Here is a 23,113-nt window from a genome sequence, read left to right as displayed (position 1 = left end):
CACTAGTTCTTCTTCATAAGACAAAAAAATTTTCAACTGCACCGGTTGCTCAGGCAACACATGGGTAGGATCTGGCACATACTTTCTTAGCATTGCCACATGAAACACATCATGGATACGAGATAACTCTGGAGGTAATTCCAACCTATAAGCCATTGGGCCAACTCTTTCTATTATCTCGTAGGGTCCAATGTACCTCGGGCTTAACTTTCCTTTTCTACCAAACTTGAGTATTCCTTTCCACGGAGACAACTTAAGAAATACTTTATCACCAACTTCAAATTCTAATTCTCTTCTCCACTTGTCGGCATAACTTTTTTGCCTGTCTCAAGCTGTTTTAAGATTTTCTCTTATAATCTTAACACTGTCTGATCTACTGAACAAGTTCTGGGCCTAATAATTTTCTTTCACCGACCTCATTCCAACATATCATAGTTCTACATGTCTTCTGTATAGAGCCTCATACAGTGCCATTCCGATACTCGAAAGGTAACTATTGTTATATGCAAATTCAATCAACGACAGATGCGTATCCCAACTGCCCTTGAACTGCAATACACATGCCCTCAGCATATCCTCTAGTGTCTGAATCGTCCGCTCAGACTGACCATCCGTCTGTGGATGAAAAGCTGTACTGAAATATAGCTTGGTACCCATAGCTTTCTGTAAGCTAGGCCAAAACTTCGACATAAACCTGGAATCTCGATCTGATACAATTGAAACTAGAGCCCCAAACTGACTCACAATTCGATCAACATACAGCTTAGCTAACTGATCTAGGGTAAAAGTAACTTTAACAGGTAAAAACTTAGTTGTCTTTGTCAATCTATCCACAATTACCCATATACCATCATAGTTCGTTGGTGTCCTTGGTAAACCAAACAGGAAATCCATCGTAACATGCTCCCATTTCCACTCTGGTAATGGGAGTGGATTAAGCAATCATGTTGGCCTCTATCTTTCCGGCTTAACTTGTTGACATACTAAACATCTGTCAACATACTCTGTTATTTCTCTTTTCATACCAGGCCACCAGTACGATTTCTTTAATATTCTGTACATCTTCGTACTGCCTGGATGCAAAGCATAAGTCAAACTATGTGCCTTCCAGAATAGCCTGTTTAAGTGCTAGGTATTAGGTACACATACCCTACCTTCTTTCAATAGCACTTTGTCTGCTCTTAGCTGGTAGTCCGTCCCCAAACCTTTACCTTCTTCAGCTAACTTCTGAAGATCATAATCTTTTAACAGTTCACGTAGAATATCATCTACGAAAGTAGGACGTACTTGAAATGAAGCTATCAAACCTCATGTTTGACCAACTGATAATGCTGCTTTAGCATTATACAACTCATGTATCAGTACACCTCTTACTGTAAAGATAACACCTCTAGCTGATCTGGTCTTTCTACTTAGAGCATCAGCCACCACATTCGCTTTACCTGGGTGGTAATCAATTGTACAGTCATAATCTTTGATCAACTCGATCCATCTTCTCTGTCTTAAGTTTAGCTCTTTCTGATCAAGGATATACTTCAGACTCTTATGATCAGTGAATATATGACAACATTCACCAAACATTACCTGTTTCCACAACTTTAGAGCCAACACAACTGTTGCTAACTCTAAATCGTGCGTAAGGCAGTTACATTCATGCTTCTTTAACTGGCGAGAAGCTAGGCCACTACCTTTCCTTCCTACATCAGCACACATCCTAACCTTGTCAGGATGCATCACAATAAACCTCAAACACTTTGCCTGGTGAAGTTAAAGTTAACACTGGTGCTGACACTAACCTCTGTTTCAACTCTTTGAAACTGTGCTTGCATTCTGGCGACCACTCATACTTCGCATCTTTTCTGGTCAAGTTTGTCAATGGTAGAGCTATCTTAGAAAAGCCCTCCACGAATCTCCTGTAATAACCTGCTAAACCCAGAAAATTGCGTACTTTTGTTACCATCATGGGTCGTTCCTAGTTAACTATTGCTTCTGTCTTTTGGGAATCTACACTGACTCCGTCAGCTGAAACTATATGCCCAAGAAATACAACTTGGTTTAACCAAAAATCACACTTACTAAACTTGGCATATAACTTCTTTTCTCTTAGCATTTGCAACACCAAACTCAAATGTCCCTTGTGCTTCTCTACACTACCAAAATATACTAGTATATCATCTATGAAAACTATCACAAACTGATCCAGGTAAAGATGAAATATCCTATTCATCAAGTCCATAAATACCACAAGAGCATTAGTCAACCCAAATGGCATTACTAGAAACTCATAGTGTTCATACCTGGTCCTGAAAGCAGTCTTGGAAACATGTGTTTCCTTCACCTTCAATTAGTGGTAATCTGATCTCAAATCTATCTTAGCGAACATCGTGGCTCCCTTTAACTAATCGAAGAGATCATCTATACGAGGCAACGAGTACTTATTCTTAATGGTCACCTTATTCAACTGTCTATAGTCTATACATAATCTGAGAGTACCATCTTTTTTCTTGATAAACAAGACTGATGCTCCCCAAGGCGACACATTGGGTCTAATGTACCCCTTATCCACAAGTTTCTATTATTGAACTTTCAATTCCCTTAGTTCTGTTGGTGGCATCCTATATGGTGTCTAGGATATAGATGTTGTATCTGGAACTAATTCAATAGTAAACTCAACTTCCCTGTCAAGTGGTAAGCCTGGTAACTCTTCAGGGAACACATCTAAGAATTCTTGTACCACAGGTACATCCTCAGGTCTCAGTTTCCTATCCTGTGAAACTACCACATAGGCTAAATAAGCTTCACATCCTTTACTCAGCAGCTTCTTAGCCTTCACTGCCGATATTAGACTTCCTGGAAGTATTCTTTTACTTCCTGCCAGGGTTATCTCTTTTTCACCTGGTTTCCTAAACACTATTTCTTTCTTAAAATAATCCACAATGGCATAGTGTTTACTTAGGAAATCCATGCCTTAGATAGCATCAAACTCTAGTAACTCTAGTGGAAAAGTCAACCCATAAACTCTGATTCCCAAGAATTACTTCACAATTCTTATAATACTCATGTACAACTAGAGTATCTTCTACAGGCGTAGAGATAAATAAATCCTCATTCATATGCTCACTCTATCTATATGCAAGGCACATGTGCTAGATATGAATGAGTGCATAGCAGCAGGATCAAATAACACATAAGCGGACTGATTACATAAAGTTATCGTACTAGTTACGACATCTGGAGCCTCTTCCGCTTCCTAGTGTGTCACAGTATATACTCTACCCTGCTGTTGTTGCTGTTGCTATTGCTATTGAGGTCATCCAGTTACCCCTTTCTACTTAGCTACGCTGGATCCCTCACCTCTGGCTCCAGTCGCTCTAGGTTGGTCTACAACCGAGGTAACTTCTCTTTGTTCACCCTGTGCTCCATGACCTAGCTGGGGACAATCTTTCTTGAAGTGCCCCGCTTGTCCGCACTGGAAACACACATTCCTGTCGCCATAACATACTTCTGTATGGCGCTTACCACAGTTGCACGTAGTGATCTCCTTCCTGTACTAGTTACTGACTCGCTAGCACGACCTAGTACTGATCTACCACTCGTCCAACTACAGGTCTTGACCTTTTTCGACTCGAACTCTATTGGCTCACGCCTCCAAAACTCCTCATACCTGACTGTCCAAAGAACGGGGGTCTAATACTCTTATCTATTATTTCTCGGGTAATCTTGAACTGCTCCGCACCTGGCTGGAGTATATCTTGCCTCGCTACACTTCGCTCAACTCTGATAGCAGTCTCAACTAACTGAGTGAAATTCACCCAATTAGTTGTAGAGGTAATGGGTGTACATATCTTTCTTCTTAGGCCATTCTTAAATCTTTTGTATCTCTTTTTCTCTTCCGTAATGATCGGAAGGGCATACTGAGATAACTCTGTAAATCTTTTCTCGTACTCAGTAACCATCATCGTTTCTTGAGTCAGCCTAAAAAAATCCTCCCTCTTTGCTTCTTTAAAAGCACTAGGATAGTATTTATCTTTAAATACTTGTCTAAACTCAGGCCAAGTCATAGCTTCTGAACTGCTTCTCCTGGCCTCTATCACTTTCCACCATTTCTCAGCCCCTTTCTGCAGCAAGAACGTTGCTAACCCGACCTTACGATCCTCAGGGCATCTCATAACATTAAAACATTTCTCAATCAAGTCTAGCCAGACCTTAGCATCTACTGTATTTGTGGCTTCATTGAATGTCGTGGCCTCTAAAGCTTTCAGCCTCTCGACGCAGAATTTCTTCTCTAGATCGATCTGAATCGATCCTACATTTCGCCAATCCCTGGACGATTCTATCAAATACTCGATCCTTCATCTATGGATCTATATCTACCCGTGGGATACTCGACTCATTTTCAGAAGTCGTTTCTTACCCTACTTGGTCTCTAACTCTCTTCCCCTTCAGATCTGGGTCCTGTCTAACTTCAGGGCCTCCGCTGGTCCCAACATTCCTCTCCTCAATCTGCCTGCTCAGCCTGCCACTTTTCCTTGGCATCTTTGCCTAGTTCTTAAGTACACATGTTAGGGACTTCCTTATTGGACTTAATATAATGCATGAACTCTCTCTTTCACCCAAAATCTTATGCTTTGATACCAACTAGTATCAACTAACTCTTTAACCCTCCCAGAACTTATGCTCTGATACCAAGTTGTCACACCCCGTCACAAACTACTCTCTAAGCCTAGGAAAGGATATGACTGCAGCAGTTATCAACCCTTTTGCTGCTTACTGATGCTCAATTTTATGAAGTGGAAATGTGGATGATATGCGTTGATGAAATTGCATTGTGCACTCAAGTTTCCCAGCGGAATCCAAGTGTAAATTCCTCTGAGTTTCATGGTAAGTCCAGGGTTGAACACAGGGACTTATGAAAACAGATCGCGTTGGTAATTTTTATGAAAACCTTGCGGTAACCAAGTAAATAAGTTGTTGGTTTGTTGTTGATTGCGTTAATGAGAAAATAAACAAATGCGGCGGATTTGAGAAAAGGCAGTTGTGTGATAGATGCAATGAGTAAGCGATTAAAGGGTTGAGAATATCTTTAGCTAGCGTTACTTGGGAATGCATCAGACTATGCGATCATGTTACCACCATACACCGCAAGTCATTTTCCAATGCAAATGCGATGCTTCTAAGTCTAAGACGCATGTGTTGAATGCAAAAGTGTCCATAGAGCTTATTCCTAAGTCTCTACTCTTATCCTATGCGATGATGAAAAATGCATGAAAGCAAGGTGACCGCATACAATCATATCCTATCTTTAGGATGCATGCGATGCGTTAATAACAAATAGTGCTCATTTCTAAGCTCCCATCTCTCGATTATGCATTCTAATCTGGATCTTCCGAGCCTAGATTCTAACCTGACCTTCCCAAGTCTAAATCTTGTCCTTAGACTACCCTCCCGAGTATCTCTAATAGACGAATGAAGCATACAATATACAAGATAATCGCAAAGAATGAAGATTCCCTAGTTGTGCTAGCTAAATGCTTCTCAACCCATTCAACTGATTTAGCTACTCATGCGTAAATAACAGAGAGCGAACAGATATAGAGAAGGAAATTCCATTTTTATAAATGAGTTTAAGTACAAAATAACAATGGAAGTTAGAGGTAGAGAGCCTGGTAGCAATTCCTTGCTGACCGAGGCTTTTATACTGAAATCTCTATTCGATTCTAAAGATGTTCCTGCTCCTGCAGGCGTCGGCTCTCTCTCTGCTCTTGAAGCTTCCGGTGCTCTCCCAAGCTTACCGGAACGATTTTTCGGCACAACCTTCTTCCTCACTTTCGCCTTAAAATGAAAGAAAGCTAAGAACAAAGATGTATGAACTAAAAAATGGTGAACTGATCAACTCGTCAACCCCTTTTCTGAAGAATGCTTTTGGTATTTATAGAGCATCCATGGTGAAAGGCGGCTTCTCTCTCATGGTTGTGCAGATGGGACGGCTTTAATTTCTAACTGATGCGCCGAATAATTGTCATCGAAAAGCTGATTGTACTTTGTGACTGTTATTGGCTGTTAACTTAATTCGGATTCGTCTGTCATCAGCTTTCTGTCCCATCGCGCTTAATTAGCCTTTCACCCAGATGTGCCTACCATGTTGCGCTGACCAAGTTGCGGTGATCCTTCTCGAGCGAATGTTTGCGAACATAATCATCGCAAAACCTTGCGGTGAAGTTGCGCTCGACCAATGATTTCCTATGATCACAATTCTTGCATTGCGTCAATGCATATTCTGCACAAGAATACAAAAATCAACGGTTCTAATGCGTTGAATGCATGCGACCACAATATTATGAAATTGATGCTTAATGGATGCAAATTAACATATTTTATCAATGCAATCCAACATTGTTTAAGAACTTAGCACTATGATAACGTACATTTCTGCCCGTTATCACTTACTGCCTAATAACTCTTGCGGAAATAACTCTGATACCAACGTGCAAACTCATACCAAGCGGATGCCTCTATGGCTAAAAACATTAAGTTTACACGCAACATGTTTAGAGAGATTACACTACTAGTTTCACAAGTCTCGATACCCAAAATCTTAGTCCCTATATGAACAACTGTAACATGTGTACAATATTTACAGTAACCACCTAACAGCAGGTTACAATATCTTTGTCCTTTAGTGGCAGAGCAGATGCAGAACTACCTCCTGAGGATTTGACCGCTACCTGGGGGAAAGGAAAACATTTGAAAACGGGGTGAGCTTGCTAGCCCAATGAGTGACTTAAGAAAGAAAACTAATTCTCATGCAAAAGTCTCAATAAAGAGATTAAACTAAAATAAAAATTTATATAGTAACCTTGTACTATAATATAAACATTTTCCAAGCATAAAGCATATAAAGTTGTCTTTTATCATAAAACATTAAAACTGTTCCTTAGTTGAGAATAACCCTGCTATGGTTAAGTCACAATGTCAATTGCTAGTCAACAGAGAACCCTTTTGCTCAATCTCTGACTTTAACTACCTACATTCACGTGGCCATAACTAAGTACTGTCATACCTTAGGTACTTTTGCTTAGATACCTTCTCAAAACTTGTCCTTCAGTATCGAGCTGCTTGGATCCTTCTCAAATGTCCTTTAGTATCGAGTTTCAAGTAAAACTAGTCATACCATGACTTTCTCTTTAAAGCATATAAAGCATAACGCATAGAAAATATGTCTTTAAAGATACTAATGCATGCTTGGTGTATTTAAACACACATAAATAGTTTTTCAATAAACTTTCATACATGGCATACATTTAAAACATAACTCATGGTTTGCTTGGAAATTACTTTGTAAAACTAGTTAGCATGAGAATAATCTTTCTTTAAAACATGGTTTCTTTAAAACATTGTAAATATTTAGTCACTCACAATTTTTTAGAACTATTACTCAAGGTTCGATATGCTTCTATTACGGGTATCAATCATGTGGACATAAAAGCATATATTATCTACTAGCATAAGTCTCCCTTTTGAGACTAACCCTTTAAGTAAGCTTTGTGTTTAGTCTTCCATTTTGAAGAATTTCACAACAATGCACCTTGCTATAGGTTTAGATACTTAGGAATTTCTTTGAGGTTTGGCTCATGCAAAGCTTCCAACCACTCTTCACAAAAGTAACATCACTTATGCAACCAACACTTTTCTTTCTAAGTGTTCTTACAGCTGCATATGGTTGTCCTCAAGGTTTTTTATGCACCCAAGACTCCACTGCAAGCTCTTCTCAGCCTACACAGTAGGTTTAACGCATGGAAAAACTCAACCCTTGGTCTATCCAAGCGTTTCCTTCGAGCTGTCAGCTTACTCAACTCAAGCAGCTGCCTACTTGTTCAAAAAAATTCCAAATTCATCTTACGAAATTAATAACTCGAATTCTAGAGCTCATCTCAAGAAATTTTCTTCTACAAACATGTTAAGAATAGTCTCAAGAATCTTACCTCAAAATTTTAGCATCAGAATCCTCGTTTCTGTTCTAGAGACTCAATTCTTTAACGATGGCCCGAATTCACCCGATAACTGAACCTTTGGTCCTTTTTCTCTTTCTCCGGCCTTAATCTGATGAGGATTTCTTCTGAAAGTGTCACCTCTGAAATTAGACTCTCATAGCTTTCCAAGACACCAAGAACTCTAAATTTTCACGGAGGAATTGATCACACTGATCGTTTGAAGTTCGACCTCCTCTTTTTATACTGCTTTCCACAGCCTCTCATTAAATGCTAGCCTGACATCTTCAACTTTCAAAGAGTCAAATCTGATGCTAAAGACATCTGGTAATTTTAATCGACGATTAATGCCGATTAAATAAGTCCAATTGTTTAGTTCACTGCCCCATTGTTTAGCTCATCGTTTAGTGACCTCACGCTGATGCTTGTCACCCGACAAACTCGCCCAACGCATAGCACACTGACGGCCATCGTGTAGCACTGACGCCCATCGTCTAACCCAGCACGGCTATCATCTGGCACCCACACCCATTGCATAGCGCCATCACTCAACGTCATCGTCTAGCGCTGATGTCGATCATGTAGTTCCAACATCCCATCGTTTAGTGCTATCGTCTAATGCATAGTGCTATCGTTTAGCGCGATCCTCCGGGTCGTCTAGCGCCACACTTTACCCCACGATCGCCTACCTCATCTTTGAGCTCCGCGCATTTACTACAGGATCGCGTACCACATCATTTAGCTCCGCACATTGCTACATGATCGTCCAGCACCCGCCTACACAATTGCCTACTTCATCGTGTAGCACCGCTCACTTACTAGACGATTGCATACCCCATCTTGTAGCGCCGCTCATTTGCTACATGATCGTATACCTCATCGTGTAGTGCCGCTCACAGCTACACGATCGTCCAGCCCGCGTAATTCCAACGCCCAGCGCCCATGCCCGCGCACACTTGAGGGTTATTTCATCACCTTTACTGATGATTATTAAAGGTATGGGTATGTTTACTTAATGTAATATAAGTCTGAAAACTTTGAAAAGTTTAAAGAGTATAATGCTAAAGTTGAAAATGCCTTAAGAAAATCAATAAAAATACTTCAATCTGATCAATGTGGATAGTATATGGATTTAAAATTGTAAGACTATTTAATAGAACATGGAATTATGTCCCAACTGTCAACACCTGGTACACCTCAGCAGAATGGTATATCAGAAAGGAGAAATTGAACATTGTTGGACATGGTTTGGTCTATGATGAGTTAGGCTTCCTTACTTGACTCGTTTTGGGGTTATGCAGTATAGACTGCAGTCTACATTTTAAATTGTGTTCCATCCAAGAGTATTACTGGAACACCTTTGGAGTTATGAAATGGCCGTAAAGGTAGTTTACGCCATTTCGGGATCTAGGATTGCCCAGCATACATGCTTAAGGCTAATCCTTAGAAATTAGAACTTCATTCAAAATTGTGCCTATTTGTAGGTTACCTCAAAAGAACAAGAGGTGGGTACTTCTACCATCCTAAAGATAATAAAGTGTTTGTGTCGACAAATGCTACATGTTTAGAAGAAACCACATTAGGGAGCACAAACCTCGCAGTAAGATAGTATTAAATGAACTTTCTAGTGAAACTACTAAATCTTCAACAAAAGTTGTTGAAGAGTCAAGTACATTAACAAGAGTTATTGATGTTGGTTCATCTAGAAGGTCACATCCACCTCAATCATTGAGGGAGCATTAACATAGTGGGAGGGTTGCGAACCCACTTATTCGTTATATGAGTTTAACAGAAACTCTGGCCGTCATATCTGATAGCGACGTTAAGGACTCATTGTCCTATAAAAAGGCTAGGAGGATGTTGATAAGGATAAAAGGATCAAAGCTATGGATCTCGAAATGAGTCTATGTACTTCAATTTGGTTTGGGATCTTGTAGATCAACCTGATGGAGTAAAATCTATAGGTTACAAATAGATATACAAGAGAAAAAAAGGTGTTGATGGGAAGGTGCACACCTTCAAGGCTAGACTTGTGGTAAAAGGTTATACCTAGGTTGAGGGAGTTGACTATGAGGAGACTTTCTAGCCTATTTTCATATTGAAGTCTACTCGGATACTCTTGTCCATTGATGCATATTATGACTATGAGATTTGAAAAATGGACGTTAAGACTACCTTTCTAAATGGTAATCTTGAAGATACCATTTATATGCAGCAACTTGAGAATTCATAACCCAAGGTCAAGAGCGAAAGGTATGCAAGCTTAATCAATCCATTTATAGATTGAACAAGCTTCAATACTGTGATCAAATCTTATGGCTTTGATCAAAATGTTGATGAGCCCTGTGTTTACAAGAAAATCATCAAAAGTTCAGTAGCTTTCCTACTATTATACGTAGATGATATCCTACTCATTGGGAATGATGTAGGTCTACTGACTGACATTAAATAGTGTCTGGCGGTCCAATTCCAAATGAAAAATTTGGGAGAGGTGTAGTTTGTTCTGGGTATTCAGATCTTTAGGGATTGAAAGAACAAATTGTTGGCCTTGTCTCAAGCATCATATACTGACAAAATGCTTGTCAAGTATTCAATGAAAAACTCCAAGAGAGGTTTGTTACCTTTCAGGCATGGAGTTGTTTTGTCTAAGGAATAGTGTTCTAAGACACCTCAAAAAGTTGAGGAGATGAGACGGATCCCCTATGCATCAGTTGTTGGCAGCCTGATGTATGCAATGTTATGTACAATGACTTGACATCTGCTATGCAATGAGGATAGTCAGTAGATATCAGTCTAATCCAGGATTAGATCATTGGACTACCGTTAAAACCATCCTTAAGTATCTTTGGAGAACATGGACTACATGCTCGTGTATTTGTCTATAGATTTGATCCTTACAGGATACGTAAACTCTGATTTTTAGACAGATAAGGATTCTAGGAAATTCACTTCATAATCAATGTTCACTCTTAACAGAGGGGTTGTAGTCTGGAGAAGCATCAAACAAAGGTGCATTATTGACTCCACCATGGAAACAGAGTATGTAGCAACTTGTGAAGCTGCCAAGGAGACTGTCTGGCTCGAGAAATTCTTGACTGATTTAGAAATAGTTCTAGACATGTCAAAGCCCATCATCCTTTATTGTGATAATAATGGTGTTGTGGCCAATTCCAGGGAGTCCAAAAGTCACAAGCAATATTATATGCCCTAGTTTCTTGTTTTTGTATACTTTTGTAATAGTTTGATTTTGTACACATCACTAGCTTTAGGACAAGTGAGAGATTGTTGTGGTTGATGTCCTAAATCTCGTTAGTTTTGTAGTTTGTAATTGTAATGTACAAACAATTTATTTATGTAATAAAATAAGAGGTTTTTTATTTGACATTTAATAGCATTAACCCACAAAACTAATAAACTAAGATCCAAGGTTATTTTTTGTAACTTAAACATTTATGTGGAGACATACAGATGAATTATGTTTAAGAGATAATCTAAATGGTCTGTGGTAAATAGATAAGGCTAGGTACCTTATTTTGGTGACACTACGAACACGACCTGTTTTGTAGTTGTTATAATTTTTGTAAAGTACTACAAATGATCTGATCTTGGTCATTCATGTGGAGACATGTGAGCGAGAGTGTTCTATACAAAGAGTTTGTATAAGACCGGACTAAGAAATGAGTAGTCTCACTATATAACACCGTTGATAGAAGAAACTTACATTTCATCAGAATGACCATAGATGACTTGACCTGAATCCTGGATTAGTTGTGAAATTCTACCTATGAAGCCAGACCTTTGATTTGTATGGGTGAGATTGCCCTATATCGTCGACTCAATATGTCTTCCATTTTAGGGATTCGTCCGATTGGGGAGCTGGGAATGTAGCTTCATAAGAATGAATTCACTCCTTCCTTATTGTTAGGAAAAGTAGAGAAAATACTCTCTTAAGGGCTGATTCCGGTGCTTGAACAATGTGGTGTCATACCCTCTCCTGGCCTGATAGGGGTTTGGTCATAGTTAGACTATGACTAACTGTTCATTAGAGAGATCAGTGGTACTTAAGAAGTTAGATGTAATTACAAGGGTAAAACGGTAATTTTGGCTCAGTTGTACTTACGAGCAATTTGTGAAGGGTCAACGCACTATTGATTGGTTATATTCAATGGACACGAAAATGTATATGTAATACGAAGAGTACAACATCAGTCTTTAGTAGAGTGATTGGTAGTTAATGGAAGTTGGTTAAGTCAATTGGAGAGTTTAATTAATTAATCAAGTACCATTGGAGCTTCAATTTATAGGTCCATAAGGTTCCCACGATAGCTCGAATGAGATTATTGAGAATTGAATTAATTTTGTATTAATTTGAATTCTTCAAATTAATTGAGTGAATTAACTATATATGATATAATTAATGTAATGTATTTGATACATTATAATATAAAGTTTTATTTTAGAGGAAATAAATATTTGAATATGATTCAAATATTAATTATATGAATGTGAAACTATAGGTCAAATTTAATATAAGTTTGATTCATATTAAATACTATAGGTTAAGTGAGAGAACATTAAACTATAGGTTATACTATATGTGATATGACATAAAATATAGGTTATATGTTATATTGTAGATATAACACATGGTTTAGTATATAGCATTTATATAATAAGGTAGTTATTATATATATGATTATATATTAAATTAATTTAAAATTGAAAATTAGTTTTAATTTTAAATTATTTGAAAAAACGTTCTCTCCTGGCCGTGTAAATGGGGAAGAAGAAAGATAAAAGCAGTTTTATCTTCTTCTTCACTAGTTAACGGAAAACACTGTGATCATTCCAATTTTTGGTGGAAAAAATCTCTCTGCAAATCTCCTCTCAAAATGTTCCCTCTCCCTCTACCAAAATTTTCACAAACCTCCTCTCGTGGATTCTTGTCCCTATAGAGAATATCGAAGAAATCCAATGGTGGTGTATGGCCAATTGGTATTTGGTATTGTTCTGTTCTTGGTTCATGTTCTAAGGAGTTCATTGAGATCGTGACCAAGAGAGGATTTTGTGAAGAATTGTGACTTCAAGGTCAAGTAATTCTAACCCTAAATTTCTCTCTTTTGTTCTTCTTAGCATGTTGTAAATTAAAATGCATATGGCTTTATTCTGAATATATTAAACTTGAAATACAAAAGGGGTTAATCATAAAAATATATTCAAACAAGGTTAGAAACAAAGGCGACATGGTCTTTTAAAATAGGGAGCGCCTGCCGGCCCTATGGACCAAATAGTCATACTTTGTAGGCTAAACAAAACCCCATTCTCATTGGCACGTACACTTCCCACGTGTGAATGCATCTCAATTTTCAACTCTCAATAATTATATTTTTTAAAAAAGAAAGTCAGATATGTCTTGCTACGTGTCAAGTGGGGCCCAGGGGTATGATGATGATTGATTACTCTATTATATTAGATTTTGTTTTTTTGGTCAAAGTTTAGTACGGCAAAAATTAAAAACCTGCCATTTAGTCAACTCAACTACTCATTTGAATTTTTTTGAAAAACCAATTTTTCAAATTAATCTTTATCTTCCAAACACACACTAAACTTCACTTCACTCAAAATTATCTTTTTCTCTTTTTCTTTTCTTTTGCTTTTTATTCTTAAAAAGATGGACTTTTTAGTTCACTTTACTATACACATTTCTAAAATTTTTTAGTTTTTCTTTTAATTATTAAAAATATATTGAGGATAACATAAATATTAATAGTTTTGATAAAGGGGAGAGAAGCATTTCTTAAATGATGTCTTCTTTTTTTTTTTTTCGCTAAATTACAAAAACTCGTTAAAATGTTAGGCAAAAATCAAGATATAAAATGGTATGACAGTTACGAAAATAGAAATTAAAACTAAAACATTGTTGTACCGATTGAGCCAAGACAACCACACTTATACGAAAGAGTTACATACACCTCGAATTTACTGACAAGTTATCAAACCTACATTGAGCACTCTTGTTGACACCATCAAGGCTTGAGAAGATGTCAGTGAAGGGTAGTATAAATAGGGGCACGACTCTACCTTCAAAGGTTTGTATAAAAAAAAACTATATGCACTCAGTTTAATACTTCTTTTGCTTACACTGACTCAAATGTTGGAGTGTGTTGGAAAAATTACTATACTGGTGTGAGATTTTGTCCTGCGAGTCAACATAGGATGGAAACCAATAACACCAGTTTCGAACAATCACATTTATCCACATAATCACAAATCAACTAACATATATTGAAAGAAAAGATGGGACAACACATTTTAGCTAGAAAGCCTATTATGTCTTCCAATAATAATTCTAGGTCAACTGAAAAAAAAAAACTTATGGATAATAATAACATTTGTAATATGTTAATCATTTTAAGCTATTGAAACTAAAATATTTGACTACCTAAAAAAGAAAATAAAAAAGAACTCTCCATTATACATATTCAACTACTTAATTTGAGGGGTATTCAAAATAAATGATAACTTGAGGAATCCAATCAACTCAACGTCTGTATGATTCGAATTGGGTTATAAATTTATTTGAAAACTTTATGAGTCGGATTGGTTTAGTGGCAGATTCAAAAAAATTTGTTCGCGAAGGCTTTATAATCGAAGGGTGGTTAAGGAAGAAAAAGTGAAAAAAAAAATGTAAGGAGCGGGGAGGGGGTTGTAAACTATACTTACCTCTAAGTTAGCTATTGGTATTAGTACTATATTAATTATATATAAAGAGCATAAAGTTGATGAGGGCTCGACCCCCAGCCTATACGAAATCCGACTGTGGATGGGTTACTAGATTAACCTAAAATAAATTTAGTATAAACGAATCAATTTAAACTTATTATTAAATTTCAAAAATATTTTTTACACACAATAATGTTACATATACATATATTTGTTTAAATTTTATTTAATTAAAAAAATGATTCTTTATTTTCCAACAACCACCCTTAAGCATAAAATATTAAGTTTCTGGAATTTTATTTTTCAATATATATTTTGAAATTGAATTGCACATCTTAATTTAATGTTTGACAATAAACAAAATATACTTTAAATATGAATATTTTACTTTTTTTCTTTTAAGAAATAAAACAAATTACCTAAACAACTCAAACCAACCAAACCCAAATATTATAGGGTTGATTTAGATTTGGTTCATTATTTAATCAAGATTACTTGGATTAAAAAATATCCACAACCCAAATAAATAGAATTGAGTTTAAAAATATATTTTAACCCAACATAATATAATCCATTAACATTTTTACCTACTACATAGAAAAAGCTTAGACATATATTAAAAGGGAAGTAGAATTTTTTGTGAATGCAAAAAGTTAATTTTGAATTTGAAAAGTTACCACATGAGAAAAAGTATTGTTTAAATTTTGAAAACTTTCCAACTTAAACTTTGATAAAATCTTTTCAAGATTTTTTTTTCAAATGTCACTTTTAACCTTATTTGATATTAAAACGAGAACTTAAATGAAACGAATTAAACATTCAAATTAAATTCAATTTAAAATTTTCATTAAAAGACAATATAATTAATTTAGTGCTTTAAGGAAAATAAATAAATAAACTTGGTAGTCTTTTTTTCTTTTTCCTTTTTCATAATAGTCTTTTCCTTTAAGATTGGTTTGACCTAAAACACACTTAGAACATATGGAGTCAATGACAAGTATTTTCTCTTCTATTTTTGTCAAACATGCCAAATTGTCAAAGTAGGCCAAAGAAAGAAAAGAAAATTGGTGACTTTGGATTAAAAAAACTTTTCAAGTTGCTTTACAAAAAGAGGACCCAATAAGAAAAAAGCAAAAAGCAAAATTAATTTTTCTTAAAAAAAATCAACAATGGAGGAACAATAGATTCTTTATTCATTAAGTTATGTTTGAATTAGGGATGATAGTGAGTTTGGTTTTGTCAGTTTTGAGGTCAACCAATAACTAAATCAAACCAATCAGTTTTAAGAAGAGATCCAAACTAATGCGTAATAAAGAACAAAACCATTTGATTGATTTTTTTGGATCGCTTTATTATCCTTTTGGTTCTCCATTTTTGACATTTTTCTTTTTTCTTCCAATTTTTATTTTATTATCACTTTGTTTTGAATTGGTTCTTTTTGGTCATTTAAAATTAAAATTGGGTCTATTTCTTTATCGTAAATTGAAATTTGACATTTTTTTCTTGACACTTTTCTAAATAAAAAACATTTAAACTCCAAACAATTGATTTTTTTTAAATAAAAAATATACATATACCATAATAATTAAAATATTAAAAGATAGTTTGTTTTTAAAGGTGTATATATACCATTGGATTGATTTGGTTTTGATTGGATTTTTTAATAAAAAACTTATCCGAACCAATGGTTTTTGGTTTTCTCCAAATATAAATCAAGATGTCCAATTTTATACTAAAAAATCAAATCAACCATTGGATCGGTTTGAATTGGTTTGACTTTTCAATTTTTCGATTTTTTGTTGCACTCTAGATTGAATCGCGAACAAAATTTTATTTGGCCATAATGTTTAATTCTTTTTAATTGTCAACATAATTCCTTTTAATTTTAAAAATAAATGTTTGTTTTTAATTTCAATGTTTTCAAGTTTTTTTTCCTTTAATTGTCAACATGAATGTAGTTCTACTGACACATCTTTAAAAATTAAAATGTTCAATTATAGTCTCATATCTTGATCCAACATGTAATTTTTAAATTCTAAATGACTTGCGAAGTATAGGAACATATGAATCAATGGACATTGCATCATAGTGGAAAAAAAATCTCAAGACCATACAAACATGGTTAAGATATGCTTGAATTAATCATCACCATGCGTTTCAACGAGATCTTTAAAATAAATTATATGTATAGATAGATGCTCGATCTTTCTGTTTTGTATATAATAAGTCATCAACCTATTCAACTTTTTTTTAAAAAAATTTTTTTTAAAAAAAATCATGGATCTATTAGATGCAAAGTTGAATTTTGTATAATTTAATACATACATTTAAAAAAAATGAGAATAGCAGAAATATTCTAGAGATAAAATCAAAATAAACTAAAATTAGTCATTTTATCCAATAGAAGTAATTATATGATAGTTTTATTGGCAACTTGTAAATAAGTCAACATGAACATAACTTACCTGATATAATATTTATACTATCAATTTCGAGGTCTTCATCTCACATATCGTAAAAAAAAAAAAAAAAAAAAAAAAAAAAAAAAAAAAAAAAAAAACTTATAAATTAGAATATATTTGTCTTCAAGTCAATGCTTTTAGTTTTAGCACTCATTCACTACTTGCCCTTCCATTTGTAATGTTCATATATAAATGCATTATTTAATTATCATTGTTGCAATTACCAATATATTCAATCTTTTTTGTTCATACCCTTTTCTGTATCATGGTTTCATACAATAACCAATGATTTCATATGCTTTGTCAAAAATTTAATCTACTTTATTCTATTTTTTTTTAATACCACTCATTGACAACCAACAAGCTCATGGAAATAATAATTTTCTAAAGGGAAAATTACAAGTACCAATTAAAAAAATATTTTGTGAACTGAAAATTTTAAATTTTTTTAATTTTAAAGACTTAATCGAATCTTGTATTTTCCCTTAATTATTTTCCCGTTTATATCCGTTCTCGATTCTATTTCACGGGATCCATCCCAAGCTTAAGCTAAAACAAAAACATTACTGCACATTTAATTATTAAATGTATTCTTTTTTTTGTTTTTAGAGAAAGGGGAAAAAAATAAAGATTGAGAGGGTGTGGCACGTGAGGAGGAAGGTCGGTGCTTTTAAAATGAGATTTTATTTTTTGAATTTAAAATTTATGTTTAATTAGAAATTGTTCATAAAGTAAACTATGATTTGTCCAAATTTATCTTATGTATTTTCAATAAAAACCACTATTTTTTTTTTCTTTTTGTTAGAGATTTGACATTGACAATAATTTTTAAGGTTGCCAGGATATTTGTCCTATGAAATATCGTTCAATCTGTTCTTTGAACTATCCTTTAGAGTGTCCCTCGAATTATTGATTCTGTCATATATATTTTTCTTATCTAGAAAATTCGGTGTGTTTATTTGTGAAGATTATTTCCTTCTTACTATTATATCTGGTAAAATTTGGTTCGGTTCTCCTTTTTTATTGTGCATATTTAAGTGAATGTTTGTACTATTTTTAGGGTTGCTACTTTGAATAATTATTGTGTTATTATCTTGTGTGTTTGTCCTAAACCATAACTGTATCAATCTTAGTGATTTTGAAGCAAGAAGTATTCTAGTTCTTAAGTGGTTTCTCTAGACCGTCTTGAAGCTTTATCCAAACATAGGGGGAGCTTAAGTTCATCAAATGGAGTGACCTTCATTTGAAGGTGGAAAGATAAAAGTTATTGGTGAAAGTGAATCTCAAACTTAAGGGAACTTAAGGTTCATTAAAAGGGAGTCTCTCACATAAGGGAAGCCTAAGTGATCGGTCGTCAATACTATCACACTTAGGGGAGCCTAAGTTTCATTGAGAGAGAATCTCACACTTAGAGGGAGTCTGTTTTCTATTTGCTAATATTCTCATATTTAGAGGGCTCCTAAGTTTAATTGAAATGGGGAGTCTAAGTGATTGTACACTAAGTTAGACTATTTATGTGCCATTGTAATTATCGTTCATCTACAAACAAGTACAATGTTGTAACCACTTGCCTTTATATTAGGGAAAATATCTTTCCACAAGCATACTATCCCCAAGGCGTAGTAGTATTACACCAAATTGGGTCACTATACTATGTGTTCTATTCTTTTGTTATTTTTCTATATTTATCCTTGATTTTGTAGAATTGTTGTAATATCGTGTGTAACAAGTTACATTTTGTGACCTCTTTTTAATTTGTCCCCCCCAAATTTAGTTCAAATTTATTTCAAGTTAACAATGAGAACTAACCTAAAGATTTATTATAAGTATGAAAACTAAATTTGTCGAAGTCTCAATTTTACAGAAATATCAATGGAGATATCAATATCAATGGATATTTCTAAAAAATTAAAAAAATAAAAAATAAAAAATATTTAAATTAATAAATAAACATTTACTATTTGTATTATATTCAATTTAATACCATGCACTCAGCTAGTGTAGGAAAGGTGTTAAACACCTTAGAATTGGTTCTTGNTAATAAATAAACATTTATACTTTATAACACAAATTAAAATGTCTATTATTTATATATTATATTTACATTATACCATTTTGTCCCTTATTTTTATGTTTGATTATTTTTTTTAATAATATAGTATATGTATCAATCAATTCATATTACATCCCTCGTATCAATGTGGATGAAAATATAAAAAATGTTAGACAAAAAAATTTAGTATAAATAGAGAACAAAATAAAGTTAATATTGTAAAATTTTAAAATTTGTGAAAAAAGAAAATGGAAAATTGCCGTGAGAGAGGAAACAAACGGCGTTTGAACCCCCAAAATCAAAACGGTAACGGGCCGTGTTTTGTTCTCTAGCTGTTTGTCCGCCGTATCTCCATTTTATTTGAATTCCTTCTTCTTCTTCTTCTCCATCTCTATAAATTCCTTCCCATTCCCTTCACCATTCTCAAGCTCTGTAACTCACCAACAATGGCGGTCGCTTCCAGACCCACTCTCACAGACCTTCACATCCCCAAGCTATGGAAGGACAGAGACACTACCAGCCCCGAACGCACCAAAGTCTGGACCGAACCCAAGCTCCGTTCCGACAGAAAAGTCCCCGTCGTTTACTATCTCTCCCGCAATGGCCTCCTCGAACACCCGCATTTCATGGAGGTTCCTCTTTCCTCCTCCGAAGGCCTCTATCTCCGAGGTTCCAAATCAATCCTCTTCTTCTTCTTCTTCTTCCTCTTCTTCGTTTTCGATTTCTTCTGTTTTTTTGACTCTCTGTTCTTCAGATGTTATCAATCGTCTCAACGTTCTTCGTGGAAATGGAATGGCTAGTGCGTATTCCTGGTCTTCCAAAAGGTAATTTCATTCGCTGTTTATTTGATTCCGTTTTTGTTTACTGAGAATCTGATTTTCTAGGGTTTGGGATTTGTTTTAGGAGCTACAAGAATGGGTTTGTGTGGCATGATTTGTCTGAGAATGATTTCATTTATCCATTGCATGGTAAGGAATATGTTCTCAAAGGATCTGAGCTTCTTCATTCATCTTTAGAATGTCGAGTTCAAGGATCGGAATCTTCTAGGTCTTTAAGGCCACCACCGGAGATTCATAAACTCGGTAGCGAAGATTCCGATTCTCCGATCCTCTCTCGCCGACGGAATCAATCATGGAGTTCCGTCGATTTCCATGAGTATAAAGTCTACAAGACTGATTCTAGCTCTGATTCGTCGGCTAAAGCTGCTGCGGCGGATGCTTCTACTCAAACTGAAGAGAAGCACCGGCGGAGGAGACGAGCGGCGAGGGAGGAAGAGAAAGAAACAGAGGAAATAAACCCTACGGCGAGTACAGAGCTGAGTAGAGAAGAGATTTCTCCTCCGCCGTCGGATTCAAGCCCTGAAACTCTCGAATCTCTGATGAAAGCTGATGGACGCTTGATCATTTCCGAAGGCGCAAAAGTCAATCGGACGGCAGAGAGTTTTCCAAGCGGGAGAATGAAGGCATCAGCGGTTCTGATGCAATTGATTTCATGTGGTTCAATCTCCTTCAAAGACTGTGGAGCTACATCAATGGATGATCAAGAATTAGCCCTCGTTGGTTCCTGCAAACCCAGAGCCCTTCACGGTGGTGGGAAAGAAGGAGCAAGAGGGACATCAATGGAAATAGTGGGTTTCTCAGGGGTAAGATTGGAAGAGAAGGAATATTTCAGTGGGAGCTTAATTGAGACCCAGAAAGTGAAGGAAGCTCCAATAGGTCTGAAGAGATCATCTTCTTACAATGCAGATAGGTAAAATTTCTTTGATTGATTACTTTTCAATACTCTGAAATATTATTGATTCTCTGTCTGAGGTTGCTGGTCCACCATTGAATTGAATTTTGCCTGTAAGATTCGTACGGGATTAGGAAAAAGAAAAGAGAAAAAGTAGATTAAAATCAACATTCATTTTGTTTGTAGCACAGCTATAGATAATTGAGAATTGTACTGTTTTGAACCCTTTTTGAATTGTTTGTTTCCTCATCCAGCAAAACAAGAACTGTAGTTTCATTCAATCCAATTTCATTTCATTCATTTTTCTGTCCCATTGTTCATAGATTACCTGAAAATTTTGAGTTAGATCTTAGTAGGAAGCTAAATTTACCCAATTAACATTTGAGGCTGCCTTCCATCTGTTTGTTTATATGTCCCAAAGAGAAGTTGATTGAAGATTAGCATACCCAATTTGCCTATTTAACATCACCATATTAGTTTGGCTTTGATGCTTGTTTATGAATATCCTATAAACTAGTTGCTCTAAATCTACACTTTCAATGACTCAATGTGAATGGTAAGAAAGAAAGTTTGATAACAAAATCTCTGAAATGAAACGGAATGAATGTGTTTGAATTTTCAGGGGTTTGCAGTTGCAAATGTCGGAGAAAGAGCTCGATGCAGCACGAGCAAAATGCATACCGAGAAAGCAGAAGACAACAACGACGAAGGAGACTAACAACAACATAAGCGACGGGCCTTCCATCACTACGAGCAATAGTCAACATGGAAGCAAAAGACTGGACATAGAGCGACAATGAGTGGATCGAGATAGAGAAATAAACTCAAATACAGAATCCCTCCATTTCTGGCAGCTTCTGAAACTCAAAAAACAAAGAGAAAGGAAGAAAAAACCAGGCAGTGCACCCTTGTATTCAAATGAGAAAAAGAAGAAGCATTGTAAAATGAGAAATTTGATTAGTTTATTTGGGTTAGGAGTCAACATGGGTGTAAGTGTAAGTGGTGGGGGTTGAATTATTTGCATTAATGTTGATGAAAGAGGAGCATTAATCTCGAATGTGGCAACTTTTGTTTGACCAAAACTAAAAATTGAACATTGGAATTGCTAAAGAGGAGGGTTTACTTTTTATAGTTTTGAGTAAAGAAGAATAGAATAGTAGGTGGTCACGGGTTAGAAGTAGTATTGTAGGGGCGTCGGCAGTGCAAGGGCCGACAGTTGCCATATTGGAGAAAAGAAGACGTGACTTGTCAAATGAGTTTTTTCTTTTTTTTTAATTATTATTATTTATATTACTCTGGGCGATCATTTGTGATCAAGCATTTGGATGAGTCGGATGTAGTAAAGTATTTTTATTTTTAAAAATAATGGTACTAAAATTGTGTTTGTTATCTTGGATTACCTCTCAATACTACAATAGTTCTCTTACACGTTAAGAATCTCACTCCCTCCATTGTGATTGTGCTCGTACTTTTCCAACCTCTTTTCTTCTCGTGCTCGTATTCATAATCTAATATGTATTCTTCCTCATTCTCACTTGTATTCCTTGTGACTCTATCACTTGTGTTTGTGCTTAAACCTCATCAATGGTGCTCGAGAGGCAATGTAAATAATTAATGTTAGTACACTATGACAATGACAATTGGTTATCCTTTATTATTATAAAAATTGTGGCAATTCTTTTACGAGAGATTAAATCTAAATTATTATGTATAAAGTTGTACGTAAGTTTAAAGTCCGAAAAGGTATTTGAATGGAGATGTGGAGATGATTTGTAAATGGTAAATGGTAAGATTGATTGGGGAATGGTGATTGTTGTGTGGGGTATTCACAATCACAAGTGGGCAGTGTTTGCAGCAAAATAGAGAGTTGTGGAGAAGAGAGGCTGCCAACACAGTTTCTTTTCTGCTATTATGCCTCCATTATCGAGGCTCTGAGGCCTCTCTCTCTCGCCATTGATTGTGACTTTACGCCCATGTTCACTGCTCAATTTCCTTGCTTCTATCTCGCATTAATGTCCTCTTTCACACTTCTTAATTTTCTTTCTTTTTTTCTTTTATAGAAATTTTGGTTTGGTTTGAATTATAAAATCAATTTAACACTTTTTTATTTTTTTTACTACCGTTGTCCTACCTAAAAAAGATTTAGAAAAGTCTTG

At 35.4% G+C, this 23,113-nt stretch overlaps 1 protein-coding gene across 1 annotated transcript; it reads left to right on the top strand.

The window, feature by feature from the left end:
- The first annotated feature begins 19,559 nt into the window (after positions 1-19,559).
- Positions 19,560-22,348, top strand: LOC120082465 (protein UPSTREAM OF FLC). The gene is made up of 4 exons (XM_039037644.1): positions 19,560-19,895; positions 19,981-20,050; positions 20,130-20,975; positions 21,580-22,348. Exons 1-4 carry the CDS (start codon positions 19,673-19,675, stop codon positions 21,755-21,757), a joined length of 1,317 nt encoding a protein of 438 aa, XP_038893572.1. The 5' UTR covers positions 19,560-19,672; the 3' UTR covers positions 21,758-22,348.
- Positions 22,349-23,113: the final 765 nt, after the last annotated feature.

The sequence above is a fragment of the Benincasa hispida genome, chromosome 8 (genome assembly GCF_009727055.1).
Source record: "Benincasa hispida cultivar B227 chromosome 8, ASM972705v1, whole genome shotgun sequence".
NCBI lineage: Eukaryota > Viridiplantae > Streptophyta > Magnoliopsida > Cucurbitales > Cucurbitaceae > Benincasa > Benincasa hispida.
Note: the sequence above shows the minus strand (reverse complement) of the source record. Positions and strands in the feature narration are given on the sequence as shown.

Excerpts from the sequence above, each read along its gene's own strand:
- LOC120082465 (XM_039037644.1), top strand. The coding sequence starts at position 19,673 with ATGGCGGTCGCTTCCAGACCCACTCTCACAGACCTTCACATCCCCAAG. Across the intron at positions 19,896-19,980 it reads CGAAGGCCTCTATCTCCGAG|ATGTTATCAATCGTCTCAAC; the intron begins GTTCCAAATCAA and ends TCTGTTCTTCAG. Across the intron at positions 20,051-20,129 it reads TATTCCTGGTCTTCCAAAAG|GAGCTACAAGAATGGGTTTG; the intron begins GTAATTTCATTC and ends GATTTGTTTTAG.